Source organism: Trachemys scripta, chromosome 7 (genome assembly GCF_013100865.1).
Source record: "Trachemys scripta elegans isolate TJP31775 chromosome 7, CAS_Tse_1.0, whole genome shotgun sequence".
NCBI classification, from domain to species: domain Eukaryota; kingdom Metazoa; phylum Chordata; order Testudines; family Emydidae; genus Trachemys; species Trachemys scripta.
The window spans coordinates 69853913-69877625 of record NC_048304.1 but is presented as its reverse complement, the minus strand read 5'-3'; the positions used below and the strand labels follow the sequence as shown (position 1 = coordinate 69877625).

At 43.1% G+C, this 23713-nt stretch overlaps 1 protein-coding gene across 1 annotated transcript in view; it reads right to left on the bottom strand.

The window, feature by feature from the left end:
• Positions 1-22081, bottom strand: part of SH2D4B (SH2 domain containing 4B) — a 109208-nt gene extending 87127 nt beyond the window's left edge. The window contains exon 1 of the mRNA XM_034776436.1: positions 21848-22081. Coding sequence (XP_034632327.1) covers positions 21848-22031 — 184 coding nt within the window. The 5' untranslated portion in view covers positions 22032-22081. The remainder of the gene's footprint in view (positions 1-21847) is intronic.
• Between the last annotated feature and the right edge of the window lie 1632 nt (positions 22082-23713).

Below are 23713 nucleotides of genomic sequence, written 5' to 3'. Positions count from 1 at the left end.
AAATACTACAGAGGGGCCACGTAAGTACTTAAGAGCTGAACAGGGATTCTAGAAGTGAAATTTCCTTCACTGCTTTACCTGCACAGGCTGAATTTGTCTGCTTTGGCAATCAAGAAATAGTTGTCTGTAAGGTATGGTTATAGTTCAAAAAAATTAAATGATTTTTTTTTAATTTTTGTTTTGAGATTTCCCATCAATTAGGACACTTTTCCTGCCCCCGCCCCAAAAAAATGTTTTCAACAAAGCCCCTTTTTTTCACATGACAATTTTTCAGTTGAAAATTTTCAACCAGCAAAAGAGAGAGTCCCTAACTAAAAGAGCTTAAAATCTAAATCGACACAATAGATAATTACTGAAATGGGGAGTATTACTATTCTCATTTTACAGCTGTGGATCTAAGGCACAGAGAGATTAAAGGACTAGCTCAAATTCATATAGGAACTCTGGGGCAGAATCAGGAATTCAACTCAAGTCTGAGTCCCAGTCTACTACCTTAACCACAAAGTAAACCCACTCTTCATCTGCCACAGGAGGAGGTGGGGGAACCCTATTGCTTAACACATATAAATTAGGCTTGACAGAACACTTGAAACAAATGTACTATTAGAAACAAACCTGCATGAGAAGGGAAGAGGACTGGATAACTTATTGGTCTATTCCATCTCTGGTATTTAGATTCTATGATTTAAACCAAGTTAGTCTTCTCAAAGTTGTTCATTTAAGGCAACCGCTCTTATCATAGGACCCAAAAAACAGCTGTAAAGCAAAATTATGTCTACTGATGTACAGTTCTCTACTTGCAGCAGATCTGTGAAGGAGTATCATTCATGGAGTTCAGCCCTCCCCCTACTGCAAAATCTAAACTGCTTACAGGGCAGTGACATTTTTTCCTAACAGCTCTTGGCATAGCACACCAGCATCCAAAATTTGCAACACCACGGTAACTTTCCAGGAGATACAAGGCTACACTTAATATGCATGGAAAATATATATATATATATATACACACACACACACACAAACACACACACTGATCACAAACATACAGAACCATGTCGTTTTGAATGATAGTATTTGCTTGTGCTTATACAGTAATTTGTGTGATATATTAACAGAATCTGTTCACATCAAGGAAAATATAAAACAAGGCCCTAGAGAACAAGGCTCTTGTCTATAAAAGTCAATCTCCACTGACCATGTTGCCAATCTGACATATATATAAACACACAAACACGGACGCTAGCAGACAGCCATTGTGTGCTTTTTAGGCTACTGTAGGCTGCACTTGGCCTTCAAACTGTTATTTGGGTATCCCCATGGTAGAGGAGGGACAATATTATGGCTGAATAGTGATAGAAGTTTCCATATTTCCTATCAGCTTCCTTAAAAGAAAAGCATAAGCACCATTTGAAAAGGGTTGGGAGGGCGGCAACCTGATTTGCAAAGAAAGAGATATCTGTCTTAAATTTTAAGATAGCTATAACATTCACACTGCAAATAAGATTTAGCATGCACTGAAATATATGAAAAATAATAGTCTTACACCATCTCTAGTAAGTAGGGCAGGTGGGCAGAAGCGTAGTTTTCTTTTTATAGGACTTGTGGTTTATAATCTGGATTCATTTGCATGTGTCCTGCTAATTAAAAGCAGTTTAAAACAGAGGCAGCAGTTGATGGAATATTGCTGGAGTCAGCTTCCTTTATTCAGGCTCATTTATCATTGTTCTAACAATTATGGCATCCCTGACAATTCCCATTTGTTATCTATCTCCAGTTTTTGTGAGGGACCTAAGCCAAAGTCCATTCAAAGCCCGCTTTAGTGTCAAGTCTCCCAGCTACGCTGTTACTCATGAGCCACAAGCCACGTGCTTCGCCTAGCAAAGAAAGCAGGAGTGTGTAGATAACCTTGCTGCCATTGTATTACATGGAGTGCAACAGACTAATTAAAATTATAGTTTTAAAATGTTAGAGCACCGCTGACTTAGAATCCTAGACACATGAAATGAAATTTAAACTCTGCTTAATAACCTTTTAAAACAAAGCCCTGTGTTTCCACTGATAAAGTCTAACTTCTTTGTGGTTTGGCTTCCTACAACCATTCCTACCCTGGATGGCTGCAGATGTCACACAACAGCAAAATAACTCCCCCTCTTTTGCCATTGGGAAGCCTTGTGTTCATAAAACCACTCTTTGGCCCTCATCTCTGCATAAAGTACACCTCTACCCCGATAGAACACGACCCGATAGAACACGAATTCGGATATAATGCGGTAAAGCAGTGCTCCGTGGGGGTGGGGCTGTGCACTCCGGCAGATCAAAGCAAGTTCGATATAACGCAGTTTCACCTATAAAAAGGTGGCTCCTGAGGACAGCGTTATATAGGGGTAGAGGTGTATTTCTTTTCTCTTCCCCCCTCTCAGCTATAGTTACTGTGAGGAAGTTAAATTCTCCTGAAACCTATTCAGCATTTGAAATAGACTGTATCAGCATTCAGCTCTCTAGCATAGGGCCGATCAGCCTGATTTCCCTTTGTAGTTTCAAGACATTCTGTAGCTTCTGGGGGATTGTTTTTGTTCCTTCCGAATTTAGATACCTGATATATTTTAAAGCACAGTCTGCGTTTTGCATAAGATTTAATCACCAGCTTTCACACGCTGTTCAGAACTAATGACTTTTACGTCTTCTTCAAAGGTTTCTGCTTGGATTTCAAAAATCTGCAGGGTAAATGCTATTCCATTCCGAGTTTCACTGGCAGCAGTCCTGCCCAGCACACACATGGAATAAGATTTTAGGATAGAAAGAAAGATGCAGGGAGTTGTGGGTTGGACTCAATCCCTTATATACCCACCCCTCCAAGTTCATTGCACAAGCTATTAACTGAAGTGTACTTGGGTAGGACAATACAGATCCTCTAAGGGTAGTTTATTTACATGGTGGGATGGCACTAATAAAGTTTGGGTGTTCCAGCCTTGAGGACTTCTTAGTCTCTGGGGCCAGGAAGGCAGCACTACTATACTATACTATACTCCACTCCTTTCCTTCCCTATCTTCCCCCTTTTACTTTCTCCCTCTGGGCCTGTGTATAGCCCCAGGCTAATCAGGCTGGCAGCTGTTTCTCCTTTGCCAATCAGCCACAGGATCCCCCAACCAGCCGCAATTTGCCTCCTTTAATTGGAGCTGGAGTGACAGAGGGCTGGCTCAGCCGTTCCTGCTGAGCACCCTGTCACACCCATTCTTACTTCTATTTTTAGCAAGCTAGCTAGAGTACAGCTAGCACTGTTACAGCTACGTGAGCTGCCACTCACACCCCAGGATAAATGCTTCTTATGTCCATACATGCATAGTCCCGCCTTGCATGAGTATAAACAGCAATGTAGATGGTGAGCCATGGCTGAGGCGAGTAAAGTCACCCCTGAAGGGTGTGTACACCAGAGTACATACCCTATGTAGGCACCCTTTGCGAGAGGGGCCTCTGAACTTTATTGGGAGGGTTCCAGTTGGGAAGATCCTGTGTGCAGCAATCTATCATTAGAGACTACAACTCCCATGATGCCTTGGGGAAGAGTGAGAGACTTGCTCTTCCAGGCATTGCAGGGAGAGCAGGCAGTGGACTCCATTTTGGGAAAAGGAGTGAGATGGCTGGTGTGGAGCTCTGCCCATACCAGAATCTGCTGCTGAGAGCCAGCTGGGGCTTTCATCAATCAGGGAGCCTCAGAGGCTGTTGGGGGATTCACTGGAACCAGGGCAGAGACTGGCCCTGCAGTGAAGGAACTGTGAGTAACCCCCCACTGTTGTTTGGGAAAGTACTTGCAAGGGAAGGGGCAGCGGAGAGTCTGAGGGCTTATGTACACTACAAAATTAAGTTGACTTTAATTTGACCTCAAGCCCCCGAATTAACGAAGTTGATTGTGCATGGCCACACCATGCTCATTGTCTTGATGGAGTGCGTCTTCACTAGCAGCACCTGCTTTGATGCACAAAGTAGTGCATCGTGGGTAGCTATCCCAAAGTGCAATTTGCTGCAGTGTGTTTTGGGAAGTTTGTGCAATGCCTCATGGGACCAAAACATTGTCGCAGGAGAGAATGGGAACATTGTGTCAGCATCCCATGATGCACTGTCCTCCCTCCCTCACATCAATGGCAAACAACCCAGTGGTTTTCACACCTTAAAACTGCCGTGAGTACGCCCTAACCCCAGAAGCATGGAGCCTGCTCAGCTGTGCACTCTTGCTGTGAGCATCTCAAACACCTCATGCCTTCTCCTGCAGTATTTCCAGAGCCAAAGTAGGGTCTGCCACATAGAACAGAGAGATGTCCTGCAAGCACTCCTACTGCAAGCCATTGGGGGGGAGGGAATTCAGAGTTATTGATGGCAGTCACAGAGCAGCCGCAATCTGTTGAGAGCCATTTCTGGTCCCGTGTAATAAGCACTGACTGGTGGGACCACATTGGTTTGCAGGTATGGGATGATGAGCAGTGGCTGCAGAACTTTTGAATGCAGAAAGCCACCTTCCAGGAGCTTTGTGCAGAGCTTTCCCCTCCCCTGCAGTTCAGCAATACAAAAAGGAGAGCTGCTCTGACAATGGAGAAGCGAGTGGCGATCACTGTTTGGAAGCTTGCAACACCAGACAGTTACCGATCAGTGGGGAATGAATTTAGAGTAGGTAAATCAACTGTGGGAGCTGCTGTGCTCCAAGTATGCAGGGCCATTAATCAACTTCTGCTAAGAAGGGTAGTGAGTCTGGGAAATGTGCAGGACATACTGGATGATTTTGCCATGATGCGGTTCCCTAATTGCGGTGGGGCAATAGATGGCACATATATCCCCATCTTGGCTCCAGATCACCTTGCCAAAGAGTACATAAACCAAAAGGGATACTTTTCAATGGTGTTGCAAGCACTGGTAGATCACAGGGGATGTTTCATTGACATCAACATAGGATGGTTGGAAAAAGTTCATGACACGCATCTTTAGGAACTTGGGTCTGTTCAAAAAGCTGCAATCTGGGACTTTCTTTCCAGACATTGACGACATTTAGATGCCTATAGTTATCCTGGGGGACCCAGCCTACCCCTTGCTCCCATGGCACATGAAGCCATACACCAGCCATCTGGACAGCAGTAAGGAATGGTTCAACTATAGGCTCATCAAGTGTAGAATGGTGGTTGAATGTGCCTTTGGTCATTTGAAAGGGCACTGGAGAAGTCTACTAAGAAGGTTGGCCCTTAGTGAGGAGAACATCCCCATGGTTATAGCTGCCTGCTATGTGCTCTATAATATCTGTGGGGTAAAAAGGGGGGAAATTTTCCGCAGGGGTGGGCAGTTGAGACAGATCATATGGCAGCCATTTTTGAGCAACCAGACACCAGGGCAATAAGAAGTGCACAGCAAGGGACACTGCGTATCCACGAGGCTTTGAAAAGCCGTATCAATAATGAGCCGTTTCAATAATGAGTAATGTGAGCTGCTTGTCTGCATTGTGCTTTCCCAAACCTTCACTTGGCTTGTACCACTGTCCCTGTAAAGCCAACCCCCCACCCAAGCCCACCACTTCTACTCAAAGAGCATTTATTTCTCGAATCCATTTACTTTATTTAAAAAACATAAGTAAAGAGGGAGAACAGAAAAAAGGTAACCTTAGGGAAAAGGGGTTGTAAAGTTGGAATGGGAGAAACATTTTCAGCTATGTAACATAACGCCGCATTCCAGACCATCAAAGGTCTGTGAATGGGTGCCTTCTGTTCCTTTTACCCTCCCCCTCGAGTTAAGTGAAAGGAATAATGGACTTTTCACCCACATCTCATGGAACACTTCGGGGAGGGTGATTCTGCGTGGCTGGCTGTCCACCAGGGTCTGCAGAGGGACTTTATCTTCCTGCTTCTGTTCCTGCAATTCAACCAGCCTCAATATGTCTGCTTGGTCCCTCATAATCCAAAGCATCTCATCCTGCACCGTACACTCTCGCTCATTGGAAGTTTTCCTGCTCTCCATGTCCATGTCTAACTTCTTGGACAGTGGAAATCCTCCACACTGTCAGCTCTGAGGCGTTCATTATCTCAGTGAACATGTCCTCCCACGTTCTCTCTTTCTCCTGCTTCTAATCACCGAAAGTCTGCTTTCAGGTATTGATGACCCACCGAAGGACACATTTCCAGCTGTCAGTCAGGGGAAAATATAAAGGAGCCATTGTACATGAATAAAATGTTTCCATAAAAAAAATACCCTTATTACACCAGATGCAAGCCATAACATAATCAGAATCCGTAACCATTTACTGTGCTTTTTTGCTGCTGCAGCTATGGGAAGTAGCCACCCCCCTACCCCCCAGGTCATGGTTGACCGCACTTTTCTTATGTCAGGCTCATGTTGGGAGCACAGGTAGCTAGTTGAACAATGACCCTTCTCCATAGCACCACGGGAAGCTGTTTATGAACAGGGCGGGTGGGGGGAACGTTTTCACTCCCAAATTGCGGACTCTCTCATGTGGGGCCCCAGTCCCCTATCAGCCACTTTAAAACTACTTGCCGACCCATGCTGAGCACAGTAAAGGCACATTAGCAGCTGAGTGGTTTGGCAATCCAGAATGTGAGGGGCTGGGGGGAGAGGGTCCACATGCCCTTTCTCCCCCCACCTTCTTTTAATGAGAACTTTCCCTGTTTCCCCTAGGTGGCCCTATCTGATATCAGTCTCCTGAGGGTAATAGAGGTGGAAAGGAAAGAGATGCTGCAAGTGTGTGGGTATAGGCCTTTTCCTTATGCTGCTATGCTGTGTACCGCAATGATGAATTAATTCAGAATTAATTCAGGAGTTGTATGGGAAAGTGTCCTACCATGGTGGAAGAAATAAGACTGCTCTGCCCAGAAACCTTCTGCAAAGAATTGCAGAGTACCTCCATGAAAGTTTCCTAGTGATATCCATGGAGGATGCCCAGGCTATCCCAGTTCACATAAACAGTTTTTCTGGGGGCCACCCTCTGCATAGCTGGAGCGGCCTCTTGTAAGCAGAGAGCCACAGCACCTTGCTTTTTCTTCACAGAAAACATGCAATGCCACTGAATGTGTGTGCCCACTAAAGTTTAACTGGACTTTCATTTTAACTGTATACTCACCAGAGGTGCCTTCCCCAGCATCACAGTCGGCCACCGTGATGTCCTGCAATCCACAGGGCTCCAGGGTTAAAAATATTTTCTCTGGGAGAATGGGGATTCTCGGGGAGAATGGATCCACCGCTCACCGGTTTCCCATTATCCTCCTCCTCATCCACCATATAATCCTCCTTGTTGTCCCTAGACTCACACACCTGTGAGGTGTCCACATTGCTTGTGGGGGTGCTGGCAGGGTCACCACTGAGAGTCACATGCAGCACGTTGTAGTACTGGCATGTGTGGGGTTCAGCACCAGAATGACTATTCACCTCCCTTGCCTTCTGGTATGCTTTGCGAAGTTCTTTTATTTTCACATGGCACTGCTGTGTGTCCCTCGTGTAGCCCTTCTCCTTCATTCTACGAGCAATCTTTGCATAGATGTTAGTGTTTCTTCTGCTGGATCAGAACTCTACCTGCACAGACTCTTCTCCCCACACAATAATGAGATCCATCACTTCCTGTGCAGACCAGGCTGGAGCGCGTTTGGGGCGTGTAGTCTCCATGATCGGCTGTGCTCAAGCTGGCATGCTCCCAATGCTGATCAAACAGGAAATGGGAATTCAAAAGTTCCCAGGGCTTTAGCAGGGGAGGGGTTGTTTCCTGTGTACCTGGATGCAGTGCAGCAGAGCTGAGAATGATCTCCAGAGTGGTCACAGATGAGCATTATGGGATCCCACCTGGAGGCCAATTAAGTCGAATTACACAACACTGCATCTGCACTACCTCGCAGTCGGCCCATGGAAATCAAGCTAAGCACTATGCCTCTCGCAGAGGTGGATTACAGAAGTTGACATCAGAGGCGGTTAAGGTCAACATAGTAGTGTATGACCCGGTAGTGTAGACATGTACATTAACAGGTTGACTTAAGGCGGCTTCCATCGACGTAACGCTGTAATGTAGACCAGGCCTTGTCTGAGGAGAGGCAGGGTGATCTTCCCATTGAACCAGGACCCAGAGTTGCTGACATTTGGTGGGGCCAGCTCCAACTGTCAGGGGTTGTGCAGCTTGTTGCCTTGGCTGGACTGATACACAGAAACAACAGAAAGAAGAACAGGAGTACTTGTGGCACCTTAGAGACTAACAAATTTATTAGAGCATAAGCTTTCGTGGACTACAGCCCACTTCTTCGGATGCATATAGAATGGAACATATATTGAGGAGATATATATACACACATACAGAGAGCATAAACAGGTGGGAGTTGTCTTACCAACTCTGAGAGGCCAATTAATTAAGAGAAAAAAACCGGACAGTCTCTACGCAAAAGAATTAATGGACACAAATCTGACATCAGGAATCAAAATACTCAAAAACCAGTGGGAGAACACTTTAACCTGTCTGGTCATTCAGTGACAGACCTGCGGGTGGCTATATTACAACAGAAAAACTTCAAAAACAGACTCCAACGAGAGACTGCTGAGCTAGAATTGATATGCAAACTAGACACAATCAACTCCGGTTTGAATAAGGACTGGGAATGGCTGAGCCATTACAAACATTGACTCTATCTCCCCTTGTAAGTACTCTCACACCTATTATCAAACTGTCTGTAGTGGCCTAGCTTGATTATCACTTCAAAAGTTTTTTTTTTTTTCTCTTAATTAATTGGCCTCTCAGAGTTGGTAAGACAACTCCCACCTGTTTATGCTCTCTGTATGTGTGTATATATATCTCCTCAATATATGTTCCATTCTATATGCATCCGAAGAAGTGGGCTGTAGTCCACGAAAGCTTATGCTCTAATAAATTTGTTAGTCTCTAAGGTGCCACAAGTACTCCTGTTCTTCTTTTTGCGGATACAGACTAACACGGCTGTCACTCAGAAACAACAGAGTGCTCTCCAGCTTCACATCTTCAAGCGCACCCACACGAGCAAGTATCTAGGACTAAGAAATCCAGAGAGGTGTACACTCTGGGCTGGAGTAAATGGTGGCAGTGTAAATGCCAGTTAGATAAGTTTCATTTATTACTGTATACTGTATTTGTTAATTGATTTTATTCAGATGCCCCTGTGGAATTAAATTAGTAGTGACAATTAATCTTAGTCTGTTGTACCATGTTTCTTTAAGTTGTTAAGTAAAGGTATGTTAACTAATTTAATTTAAGCATAGTGGATGTATATTATTTATAACTGGTATTTTTGAGTTAGACCCCATGCCACAGATTATTATTAGAATAGGTGTATTCCTGGAGGTTCCCAAGGCATGTCATTGAGTGTGTACAGGGGCCAGCCAGGTGGAGGCACCACCAATTTTAAATTCCTTTAGGAGTAAAGGGACTGCATCAGAGGGGTATTCCCACCTATTCAACATCACCACTGGGATACCCAGGATCCTCTTTAATGTCAACAACATCAGGTGCCCACGCAAACAGGTGAGGTTGCTGCTCCCAAGTAACCCAGGAAGGAAAGGGGGTTACACCTACATGGCTCTCTACTCACCTACACTGCTGTTTTTAGCAGTGTAGTGTCCTGCTGCTGGAGTCCTTCCCCCACGGCAGGGAAAGGCTCCTGCTACAGGAAAAGCCTCTGCCAGCTCCCTACTGCTGAATCCTTTCCCCACTACCAGAGCCTGTCACTGACACATATAGCTACATGCCACAACATGGCTGCAGCCTGCTTTTCGCTTAGTCATGTAGCTATACATACTCTGCCTGCCACCATTGGTGGTGTGTAGCACAGATGTAGCCTAAAGTGCTCTAATTTATTGGCACCATGTAATGTTTTGTTCAATAGCATGGGTTTAATCTATAGGCCACAGCTCGAAGTAATTATTCCAGTCGGGGAAAGAAAGAAAGAAAGAAAGAAAGAAAGAAAGAAAGAAAGAAAGAAAGAAAGAAGATGCTCAGCTTTCACAAAGAATTGCAACACAGCTAACTATAAGCATTTTTCTTAACTGCTTATACATTCAGATTAACACCATCTGCCATAGCATCATCTGACAACTTCCAATAACACTATAAACACAAGCAAGTAGGCATGGTTTGTCCACAAAGGTTGGGAGGATGTAAGTGGAACACAGAGAAGGAGTAAAGAGAATTTTCTCACTTTTCATTTCCTCACTTATTTTAATCAAATAAATATAGGGCTCCTATATTTTTACAAATCTGTCCAAGAGTGAAAATATTTTTGCTAGCCAGGTTGTTTTGCATTCTCTTAGTCCCGTGTCATATTAGGGCTTATAACTAGACCTGAGCAGATATACATTATTAGACTTTGGTTTTTTGGTTATGAAAAAGGGAATTCAGTGAATATTATTCACCCACCTCTACCTATAAGTGTCTCAAAGTGTTTTTAATGTGGTTATAGCCTATCATGTTTATAATATGGAGTGGTGGGGAAATAGCGCATACATCTCAAGTAAGGCAACAAAATATGTGGTCTATAATTGAAGGCTTTATTACAATGCCTGTGCACAAGGGGGTAGAATTGAAGTTGTACACACCAACTGAATTAAATTCAATGTGAACCAATTTGGCCATTTACCACTGGAAGGCACCATGCACCTTAGTGACTCCAGAGCTCTTTTTTATAGCCAATAAATATCAGTACTTTTTGAAGGACACAACTACGTTTGCCCCTCAGACACATGCAACATCGTCTTAATATAACATAACAGCCATACTGCATCAGACCAACAGTTCATCTAGCCCAGTGGCCAATGCCAGACACTCCAAAGGGAATGAAAAGAACAGGGCAACTATCAAGTGATCCATCCCCTATTGGGATGGATCACTCCCATACAACTCCCTGCATCGAGCAGTCAAAAGCTTAGTTGGAGACGTCCTTAGCTGTACACTTTACTAACTTAGTGAAAAAAGCTAGGTCAAAATACAGCATAAACTGTGGATTTACAAGTCATCCTTTGGCCAAATTAAAAAATAATAATTCACCAGCACATTCATAGATGGTAGGGAGATATTGTCTCTCTACCAACTCTGAACTTGTTGTCCCTACTGTTTTGTTATAATAGGAAGAGTTTATATTTTTTCCACTGTTCTTGTTTTCAAAATTGGCTGAACTATTTCCCCCTAAGCTTTAACTAAAGAAAATGAGAAGACACACACATCCACCCACACTCCCAGTACCTCTTTGTTTCTACCAAACCTATGTAGCCCCCTCTCCCAAAGCATGGCTCAAGCCTCCTCCTCCTAGTCAGAGTGGCTTCTCCCCCCCTCCTCACATATGTTGGGTCCTGGGTTGTGACGCCTGGTGCCTCCACCTAAGGTGACTCTTCCCTGTGCCTGGGACACAAGGGGTGCTGTCCCTTGTTAAAATTAGTGGCATTAGCTATTTTCCCCGAGGAGTATAACCCAGTACTCAAGAAATGGAATACAATAATAAACCCCAGCAAATGAAATGCCACACCCCAAAACAATAGTATACAAAGGGGGACTTTACTGGGGACAGGAGAAGGAAAAGGTTCCAGAGAAGGAAAGGGTGAAACGTAACTAAAAAGCTAACACATTAACAATATAACAAATTCCCCACCTCCCAATATTCACAAGTATACCCCTGTACCCAGCTTGTTCCCTGGCACCTTCCCAGGAAGATGGATTGCCTAGGATGAGTCTGGAGAATGGTAGAGCAATACTGCAAACATTCATTGGCTTGAAAGAAAACATAAGGGGACTCCCTTAGAATGTTTTCATCCATGGGTGGGACACGGTCTTTTCACGTCCAGATCCAGAGTCCTGTGGAGGTATTGGCTGGCTTTAGGTAGCTGGCACCAGGTTGGTTTTCTGCCTTTCCAACCACTGGTGTCTGCAGAGCTGGAGCTACCTGACCCATGTGTTAGACCCCACAGCAGTTCTAAAAGTCACCTTTTGTGTAAATTGGGAGCTAAGCAGAGACTCCCTGGGCTGTTCACCTATGCTCTCGCCTCCCAAACTCAGAAGCTGCAAAAGTGAAACTAAACCTAGCCCATTTGTAAATGGGTCAGGTTGTCCCCTCCCACTAGTGTTTGTGTGTAAGTGAGAAAGCACGTGAACAGTTCTGGCTCACCACTGGGCCAGCAAACTGTCTGTATAAATCACTCCATCAGAAGCCTCCCTATTAGCTTTTGCAGGAGTTTCCTTGTACTCTGTCCCAGCCCAGGCTCTAAGCAGGCTGGGAAATGATATCCAGAGGCTCTGGAGCCATTACTGTTTTAGCTCTTGCAGGCTCAGACCAGCAACTCGGGCTGGCGAACTCTAAAGGGGGAAATACACCTAGAAAACATTGTCAACAACATTCACTTCTAGACAGACAGTTCTGAGTGACTAGGGGAGTGATATGGAAACACTTTCACAACATGAATTCCAGCGGTTGCTTCTGTTAAAATGTACAGCCCAATTATCTGATTGCAATATTCTTGTGAAAAAACATAGCCATGCAATAAGTTATGGAGCCACTAAAATAAATTCCATTTGTCTTCTACACCTGCACACTGACCATTAATCCATCTCTGCCAAGATTACATTCCAAAGCTTGGAGCAGCTTCAAACACATGCTTTTTTAAAATCAACTTAACAGAGAAAAAAAATTCTAACTCCCATTCAGTGCTGTGCAGTTTTGCTTCCTTTTTGAAAAAGGAGGGAATTTAAATGCGTCATATTAACACATCAGTGGAATTATTGTCTCTCAGCACTTCTGAGCATCAGATCTTTATAGCTCAGATTCTTCTGCTGTGTCCTGATCATGTAATGAATTCATAATCCTTTATTTATGGAATAACTGCCTGTTACCATGGAAATAATTATGCTGTGGTATATCCCTACAGGATCAAATAAGATGAGTTAGAGTGTTTGCTCCTTTACTGTAAAATAGGTATATAATGCACACAAAAAGGGGGTGGGGAAGATTGTTCATATGATACATTTTCACGTTTTCTACACTATAAATATTCTCCCTTAAGGAAACACAGAAAGTGCATAGTATTTTTAATTTGGTCTCCAACGTGACTCAGACATCTTACTCGCCCTCTGGCTATGGTTCATTGTAATATCACTTTCATATTAGATACACATATACTTTCAACTGGGAGATTATATCCAGAACTTAATGCTTGTGCTTTAGAAAGAAATTAGTTGCCCATCCACTATACTTGGACCTGTCAGTACAAGTCATTTAAGAATATTTGAAAGTACAAAGTGGAATGTTGTGAATTCATCCATAACAAGTATTATCCAGTTGATCCTTCACTTTCATCTTCTTAAAAATAAATAAATAAATAGCAATGTGGTTTCTGGTCCTAATTCCACCCCTCTTTGAAGGTAAGCAGAAGTTGCCCCTATGGAAAATGAATGACAGAATGAGGCGGTTTGTGACTTGGAGCCATCAGAAGATATCAAAGATCTTACCTACCCGATTTGATGCTGGATAATTTACACTAATGAACACAGCTTCTCCATACCTCCCAACCCCTAGAATCCCTTTGAAACTAAATGCAGTCCCTTTCAGGCCATAAATAGTCAGTCATTTATATAAGAAAAGGAAAAAAATCAGGGTGAAATATTGAATTTGCTTTGGTAAATACCATTCTGTGCTTGGCTGCAGAATTGTTCTCTTTCCACATCAAGTATTCATGAGCTCAGACAGTTACAGCCTCATCTTGTTTCCAGAGGGTTAATAGCCAGATTGTTCACATTTATAAGAAAGCCTGCCTGAACATTGCAGTGTCCAGTTAGTCCTAGCAACAGACTGCGGCAAACAGAGACACAGGTACATACCAATTTCCATAAACATAACCATGGTTCAGCTAGTGCAAAATCCTGTTTCTGACAGCAGCCAATGTCAGATGCTTCAGAGAAAGGGACGACTAAGGATCCCCCAGATGTAGGAGAATCCTCTGGTGAAATAAAGGCAGCATAGCTGGCACGAGGTCACTCCCACTCTGTGCTGTGGACATGTTGGGAAGGAAGGGTTGAGACCGAGGAGCACAGCATTTTGGCTGATCCTTGGCTGCCAGAGCAGTCCCTGTGGAACTGCTCCAGCTGACGCATATCTAGGTTCTATTGTAAGCTATTATAGATCCTGGTGACCCCAGGATCAGAGAAGCCAAAAGATGTTTTTAAAAGCCTCTGTTTAATCCCTCCCCAACCCACAGCTGCACTGAGATTATGTCTCCAAAGTACAAAAATCCATAATATCACATGCTGGTAAATATCCGAGGATACATTTATCCCATGAATGGCAGCCAACCTTTTGGGGTTAAAGGCTAAATTAAAACTTCCAGCTCTAGAAATGCCTTATGTTAAATGCATGACAAATACCCAGCAATCACTGAACATCAATTAGCAACCCAATAATTCAATAGTACTGTGAAATCGGATGGGCTTATTTCTTATTAAAGCAAGCATGACCTCAGCAAGTTCTTTGTTTTTGACATTGCTGAAGAGATCTGAATTTGATTTCTTATGTATTTAATGAGTTGTGTGTTTTGGAACAAGTTAGTATCTATGGCATGCATGTATTAAATACATGCTAAGACATAACGGTTCAGTTCAGGATAGGAGTTAGGTTCAGATAAGGGTTTGAATTCAAGGGTGAATAAGTGTTCAGGTTAAAATCTGACTGCATCAAAATCTCAAACTAGTCTCATGAGATTTCAACCCCTTATGATGGAAATCTAGGGGCTGATCCAACTTCCATTGAAGCCAAAGGAAATCTTGCCATTGACTTCAGTGTGTGTTGGATCTGGTTCCTATTGACAAATGGGGTGAAATTTCTGCTGTATCTCAATGGGAAATTGAAATAGTTCTCTGCTGATTTTGGTTCTGAATGCTGCTAAACATTTTAAAGGGGCTCAAGTCTGATCTTTAATTCAAAGCAGTTGCCTTACTGGTAGATCAGATCTTAGATCATTACATGTATGACACTTTCAAGCCCCTTTACACTTCCAAAGCAGCCCTAAGTAGTTTATACAAAGCAGCCTTAGTAAAATGAAAATCAGGCTCTTCAGCTAGGATCGTCAAAGATGGGAGTTAGGTGTATACAGATAAATGAGAGTTCAGTGCATAATGTTGTGTCCACGGTATTTTCTATAGTAACCATTGGGAAGTAGAAGGGAGTACTGCTGACACTCTCTCTCTTACATACACACACAACAGTTATGATGTTGTATCGTCCAGCTTGCAATACTAGGGATTTTTGTTTATCATGAAGTGCTTTCATCCATCATCCAATGACTTTCTAACATTAATAGCCTCTAGATAAAGGGGTTATTTTCCAGCCATACTGTAATAAGACCAGCTAATCTATTCCCAGCCATACTGGTTAAGGATAGGAGAATAGCAATGCAGCTGTTACAAACCGTTCTTGACTGAGCCTCATGAATTGCAGCTCACAACAAATAAATGTCAGAATAAAGTAGCAGCAAACCAATATTCTATCCTCTCCCACAAGCCTGTCCTTCAGCTGCTTAATTCAAGAGTTTTTGAAATCTCATTGCTGGTATTCAGACAGCTCCAAGCCACCTTGGCTCTGGATACTGCAGAGAAGTCTACATCAAAAGTGGCAGGGTCCTTCACTTAGTCCCAATTCGGACAAGATGGTTAAAGGACTGCTGCCTAATCAAATAAATATGTTTCTGTGCAAATGGCACAGCTGTCAGTCGACCTGAGCAAATCCCAAAGGGATCTTGAAGTTTCAAGGTGACTTCCTTTAGTGCTATTAGCACTCAGCAAAAAGGAAACCTGGCACTGTAAGCTTTGTATATTGCAATGGAAGGAAATATGCCCCTGCAGGAACCACCCAAGGAGTAGTTTGTAAATAAATTGGATCCAGAACATTAACCTCTCAGAAATTGGCTACATTCTCACTAGAAGTCCATGCCATGCATTACTCACCTAATAAAATACATATTATATAGAATTATGCTTAACATAAATATGAACTAGTTCATGAATGTAGTGCCCATCAGGGCCGGCTCCAGGGTTTTTGCTGCCCCAAACAGCTCTCCGCCCTCCCCACCCCCAAAAAAGCCGCGATCGCGATTTACGGCACTTCGGTGGAAGGTCCTTCGCTCCGAGCTGGAGTGAGGGACCCACTGCCGAATTGCCACAGAAGAGCCGGACATGCCGCCCCTCTCCGGAGTGGCCGCCCCAAGCACCTGCTTGGTAAGCTGGTGCCTGGAGCCGGCCCTGGTGCCCATGAAAGGAAAGGACTAATACTGCTGGCCTGCTCAGGCACAGTTGTGACTGGCATAGTGCAAGCTTCAGTCACACAGCTAAAACATTGCAATCCTGCACTGTAACATGTACCCTGCTACTGCAGCCTTGGGACTTCCTTGAGCAAAGACTGCTAATAGGGAAGCCATCAGAGTAGTCCTGTTACAGCTACTAAAGATGACTAATATAATCTCCTCCAGCCCTACAGAAAATCCTATAACATTCATTAGAAAGCACATAAGATATTAAGCCAGTCAGTCAGTTTGCTTGGCGGCCTGAGCATTGTAACCCTCTTTTTTTCCTTTAAAAATGTCATTTAACAGAACATCCAGTTGACTTTGTCCATTGTACCAAGTGGAGATCAGATGGTCCAAACTGCATTCAACACCATGCTAAAACTTTAAGAAAAAGCCACATTGATTCTCTAACAAATTCAACATTTTTTGTTGTGTAAAAGCTGTAACTCAGCCATTTTCCATACACCAGTGGATGTTTTTAGAGATAAATCATTTCCTATTCCTTGATATATTAATGTATTTTTCTTTTGTAATTCTGTAATTATGGTTCCTAGAAGTGGACACAGTTTCTTTCAGGCTTTGAAGGAGCTGCATAAAACCTGGGTTTCTTAGTTGGTGATTTGATATTACACAAGAAAATCTGGACAACCTTGAGAAGTAGAGCAACAGAAATGGGATGAAATCTAATAGTGCAAAGTCATGAACTTCAGGACTAACCACAAGAATATTTGCTATAAGCTGGGGACATATCAGTTGGACGCGACAGAAGAGGAGAATGACCAATACACTCAGGTCTATCACAGGATGACGAAGTATTTCCAGTACAGGTAGTGAAGCATTATTACCATTATTCAAGGCACTGGCAAGACCTTATCAGGAATACTGCATGCAATTCTGATCTCCCATGGTTAAGAAAGATGAATTTAAACTGGAACAGGTACAGAGAAGAGCTACTAGGATGATCAGAGGAATAGAGAACTTACCGTATGAGAGGAGACTTAAAGAGCTGGGCTTGTTTCACCTAATCAAATTAAGGCTGCGGAGAGATAGGATTGTGCTCTGTAAATAGGTCAGAAGGATAAACATCAGAGAGGGAGGGGAATTATTTAAGTTAAGTGCGAATGTTGGCACAAGAACAAATGGCTATAAACTGCAATAAGTTTAGATTTGAAATTACATGAAGATTTCTAACCACAGGGGAGCGAAGCTTTGGAACAGCTTTCCAGAGGAGCAGTAGGGGCAACAACAACAACAAAAAACACACACAACCCATCACCTTATCTTATTTTAAGACTGCACTTGATAAGTTTATGGAGGGGATGGTATGAAGAGGTTGCCTACAATGGCATATGGCCCATCTGCAACTGTTATTAGCAAATATCTCCAATGGCCAGAGAAGGGACACTAGATGGGGAGGGCTCTGAATTACTACAGTGAACTATTTCTGAAGTGTCTGGTTGGCTTAGCTTAGAAGGTACAAGCCCACAAGTCACCAAGCGCACCTCCTGGAGCACTGCTTTCTGTACAGGCACTGATTAATAGGGCCAAGCTTGTTTGTCCTACAATCTCTTACAACATTCCAGCCCAAAGAGGTAACGCTGCTAGCTAAGGCTAGCTTGTGTTTATATATTTCATCTTTCCCTCCCTTCCCCCACCATTAGACAGTTATGAAGAAACTGAGTTCCTAAATAACAATCCAAATTGTGGAAAAATGCCAGGATTAGCTTCTGTATTGGTAATACAGCTAAATATACTTACAGAAAGCATAGAAATGTAGGCCTGGAAGGGATCTTGATAAGTCATCTAGTCCAGTTCTCCACACTTAGGTGAACCTAAGTATTATCTAGACCATCCCTGACAGGAGTTTGTCTAGCTAACTGTTCTTAAAAATCTTGAATAATGGAGATTCCACAACTTTCCGGGGTATTTATTTCAGACAATTTCTCCAGTTGGTCAAGATCATTTTGAATTCTAATTCAAAGAAGGATGTTAGGTTGGTTTGACATGATTTATTCTTGACAAATCTGTGTTGATTTACTAACACCTTGTTATCCTCTAGGTGCTTTCAAACTGATTGTTTGATTATATGCTCCATTATCTTTTTGGGTGCCAAAATTAAATTGACTAGTCTATCGTTCCCTGGGTTGTCCTTATTCCCCCTTTTATAGACAGGTACTGTATTTGCCCTTTTCCAGTCCTCTGTGATCTCTCCTGTGTTTTACGAGATCTCAAAGAGAATCACTAATGGCTCACAGATCTCTTCAGCCAGCTCCTTAAGTATTCTAGGCTATATTTAGGTCAGGCCCTGCCAACTTGAAAACATCTAACTTGTCTAAGTAATTATTAAGTTGTTCTTTCCCTATTTTTGCCACTAGGTTCATCCTCCAATCACTGCTAACCTTTTCAGTGAAAACAAATAAAAAACTGAAACAATAACACTTCATCCATTTCTATATTTTCTGTTATTGTCTTTCCCTCCTCATTGAGCTATGGACCGACCTTGTTGTTAGTCTTCCTCTTGCTTCTAATGTATCTAAAATGTTTTCCTGTTACCAGTTAGGTCCCTAGCTAGTTTAATCTTGTTTTGTGCCTTGGCCTTTCTAATTTTGTCCCTACATGCTTTTAATGTGTGTACAGTGTAAACCTTTGTAATCCTGACTCATGTCAGGCCAAAAGGCCAGGGAATTCAAGACCCATTTCTCACAGCTCTTCTAGCTGTCAAACTAACTACATGGCATCTGAGAAAAGCTAGGGCTTGATTCTCAACTCTGTTACAGTGGCTTTATACCAGTATAGTGCCACTGACTTCAATAGATTAACACCAGCATAAAACCAGTGTCATGGGATAGAGAATCAGACTTTTGGCAAAGGAAGCAGATGAAGCAACCCAAATCGCTCAGTCTGACAGGGAACTGAAGGAGGTGGTTGTGGCACTTCCAAGTTTCCTAGAAACTATTCAAAGAGGGAGAAATCCCTCATACTACTATATGGAGCAGGTCCCAAGCATAGGAAACCTCCTTTACATTCCAGTGGGAGCATGAAGAGGACTTCAAATTGCTACACAATGTGATCCAAAGAGTTCAATATGTTCCAGAATGCGTGTTGGGAAAGATTCATACACTCATAGATTTTAAGGCCAGAAAGGACCACTAGATCATCTAGTCTGAGCCCCTGCATAAACACAGGCTATAGAATTCCACCCAGTAATTCCTGCATGAGGCCCATCATTTCTGGTTGAACTGCAACACATTTTCCTTGCAAGAAGCCAGCTTCTAGGGGAGACCATTGACATTATATTATGGATCTGCATAATACTACTACTTAGCACTTTTTAATCCAAAGACCTCCAAGCAGGTCTGTATTATTATCCCCATTTTACAGAAGGAGAAAGTGAGGCTCAGAGGAAATGACCTGCCCAAGGTCAACCAGCAGCAAAGCCAGGAATAGAACCCAGGTCTCCAGAGCCCTAGACTCTAGTTTGCACTGCCTCCTAATAAACCCAATTCACGTGAGGTTGAACAATTAACACAGGGACTAGCATATTAAAGGACTACAACCTTTTGTAATCCTTACCTATGTCAGCTGAGCTGACTGAGGGGAAAAAACCAAACAAACACCCCCACACACATTTTCAGAGGAATTTAAGGGAGTTAGGCACCTACCTCCCATTCATCCCATTCCCCTTCCTTCCTTTTGAAAGTCCAGCACTCCTGCATGCCAGACATTTATTACAGTACTCAAGGAACTAGCAAAACTGGTTGCCCAGTGAAGTAAGTGTTGAACGAAAGGTAAAAGAACGTTTTCTGGAAAACCATCAGGATATCTTATAGTGGTAATTTGGGACAAGGAGTGTAAAATGGAGCTGGGTCACTGTGTTCCTTTACTCTGCATGTGCATGTGCACACCTATGTACAGACATGTTCTATAGGTTCCTTTGTTGCTTTTCTCCCTCTTTCTTTGTAAATCAGAAAATTAGTTATATAGAAAAAAGTCTCCTGCACTACAATGCTGAATAGGATTAATATATAATTTATATATGGAAATTTAGATGTCAGCATGACAAATTGTCATATAAATAGTTTTGCCGTTAGATTTTTCTGCATCTGTCTTCCTCAGAGAATGAGTGTAATGCAGATTATCTTGACACTATAATATTGTTTTGGTCTGTGGGTCTGAATTGCATTTCTAATTTTTTCCTCAGCTACAAATCAAAGTAAACAAGCTTTGTGTACTATATGAAAGAAGCAGTATAGAGGTGATCTTTTGTAGGAGAAGCCCCTTTACAGTGTGTTTAAGAAATTGTTCAGGAGGCAAATAGAAAATTAAGTAAAATAGGATTCTCCAGGCCCTCATGTTGATAACAGTGTAGGGACAATTTTAGCCCATTTGCTGCTAATCCATGGGATAGTAGTGTATCTGCACTCCACGCTGGATTTTGCTTTAAGAATACCTTTGTACATTAACATCCTGTCATTTTTAGAGGGCCTGATCCTGCAATTGTTCCAATTAGTCTACAGGATCAGTTACAAGTAAAGCATTCAATCAGGGTAAAGACCCAGCTTGAAAGATGTAAAGCATCCATAGGGATGTAAGAACCAGCAAGAACAGGCCATATGCTACTTAAAGCACAAACACGCTCAGTTAAGCCCTGAAACCTACACTTATATCTAGTACCCAGAACCAAGACTTGTACCCCAGTTGCGTCTTAATGTAAGCAGCATATATATGCGCATCTTGGAATTCTGCAATAGCAAAGCACAGAGCTGGCTAATTAGCGACTGAAGAAAAGACTTATTCTGAGCTTCGGCTTTGTCCAATTAATTGTGAGCCTTAACATATTTTTTGAATCCCTGCAATGATGGATAAACCTTCCATACTAGCGAGGGGTGATGGGTTGTGGAGAAAAAGATTGAGCTCAGCAGATGATCATTGTTCATGCACATTGAAAAAGTTACATGTAACCCACGATCACACCTTTGCACAGAAATGACAACGCTGTATCCTTTGTCTCCACACACAAGAACTTTTGGGGGTAAGTCCAGGATTCTGCAATCCTATAGCATGTTCCATCTAATGTTACAAACATGAATTCTCTCAACACCCATCAGTTTCTGGAAACCAGACACCCAATCATCATTAGGAACTTCTGAAAATGTTGGGCAGACATTAAAGACCATAGGCACCCCCTTGGGCAGCGGGTAGTGCTTAAACTGCCCTGCCATGGCAATAGCTCTAGGAGACATTGTGCTTCAGGGCAGCATCTAAATGGAAATTTCCTCCCTTGATTCTGCCTTTTTGGATTAGTAAATTACTGTTGGTCTATAGCAGCAATAGGACTACCTACCATAGGGTAGTGCTGGTTCTCTGGTCAGTGAACGGAGGGCAGAGCGTTGGAGCCAAGCTTCCACCCAGTCCCCTGCTCTAGCCACTTGGCAACACTACCCCAAGTGGTCTCATCCATCTACGGAATGCCTTACAGCCTATCTTGTTCCTCTATATCACATAGGCCCATCTCAGCCCACATCCACAAAAGCTTACTTTGCTTGAATCTCGCTGTCCTTTTCAGCGCAGCTTCCTCTCTTTGTTCTTTTTCCTCCCTTTCCCTCCAACGCCTCAGCTGCTCTTCCCTCATTTTGTAGAACAGGATGTGCTTCTGCTCTTCATTCAGTTCTGCCAGGAGCTCAGGGTCAATGTACATATCATGCAAAATTTGTTGCAGCATGGCGATTCACAAAACCTCCCACAGCACTCGCGACAGCCCCCAAAAATCACACCTGCAGCACTCCACAAAGCAACCCAAACCAAGAGAACTCTCCCAACGGCTGGCTGCCCGGGGGAGATTCGGATTCTTCTTCTGTCCCTCTTTCATACACATGCTCTGCTCCCCTTCCCTGACCGATGACAGAATTCCCTGGGCATCTCACCCACTGAAGACAGCAACAGGTGTCAAGTGAAGAAAGGGGGGAGGAAATGAAAAGGCCAGGTGAACAATGAGAAGCCACTCGTGTGAACTTTACTGCAAGGAGATAAAAAAACAAAACACAAACAGCAAATTCCAGAATTGGCATGAATAAGCAGAGAAACCTCAGTGCAAAGGGAGGCACAGGTTACAGCACTATTTCTGCTCAACCGGTTCCCATTCTGCAGCAGTGCACTCCCAGTGGTGTAGTGTTGTTGGGTTCAGAGCGATGTCATGGCTAAAAGTAACAGTTACACTGGCACTATCTATGTCACTCCAGCTCCCTTGGGGAATTGATCTCCGATAAGAGAGGAAACTAAGTTTGCACTATATTTCCTAGTCTAATCTCTCTAACCAGTCTCAGTAGGGTGTGCCACCCCTATCATCATCATCAACATCATCATCGCCTCTCACGTTTACTTAGAGCCAACAGACATGGTGATTCAGCAAACTGACTAAAGAGGATTTAAATGGAAAAATAGAGGCAACAGAAGCCATGAGATTCTTATCACTTTATAAATAACAAATTAATATTAACTAGACAAGAGGCAGTTCTCCACAGTTCATGTGGACTATGTAACCCTCTTGTGTTAATTCATTTGTCCAGTTTGACTGGAGAAAGATATGTTTACTATTCAAGCACGTTATGCCATTACATAGTAAAAAGTCACTTCACTGATCTCAATAAAACACTAGTATTTTAGCAATCGATCCAACAGCAGTTTAATTTATTTTTTTTTAAATCCAATCAAATTCCAAAGCCAATTTTCATTTAAGTGTGCCTATTTTCTCTGGGGAACTGGTTCATTTTTAGTGGAAAAGGGGCCTTTTTTTGAGCAAAACCAAAACACGGCTATTTCTGCATTTGTAGCAAAATGCAAATAAACTCACACTTTGCGCTGTTTCCCCTCACTTTGTGTGTGTTTCACAGGCCTCTATTTTAGCACTCGTCAGTCTAAAAATAGGGCTGAATGCACACAGGCCATTGGAGAAGCAGAAACACAGCCTGACTGATTTGAGTCAGGCTCCTCAGCAGGCTCTAGCAGCTATAGGAGGAAGTGCAGCTGCTGCTCGCAGCTGAGCGAGACATGACATTCAGGCCAAACTGCGGGAATACATGTCAGACAAGATGCCTTATACTTGGCAGGACTGTCCCTAATAGCCCTGGACCTCAGCACCTGGTCCCAACAACCCACTGCTTCCTTCCCCAGTTTGGGGCCACCACATGGGACTAGAGCTCCCCCCACTGACTGTCTCTCTCCTTCCCCTCTAACATTCCTCTCCCCGCCCCCCACATTCCCAATGAGCTGGGCTGCATTGATAGTCCTCCTTCCCTCCCAGGACCATGTGGTCCTTCCACTTTCTGGGAGAGACAGAGGGAGCACCTGGCCATGCTCCCCAATCACACAAACATGGCTCCAGAGGCTCACTCCCACCTCTGGGAT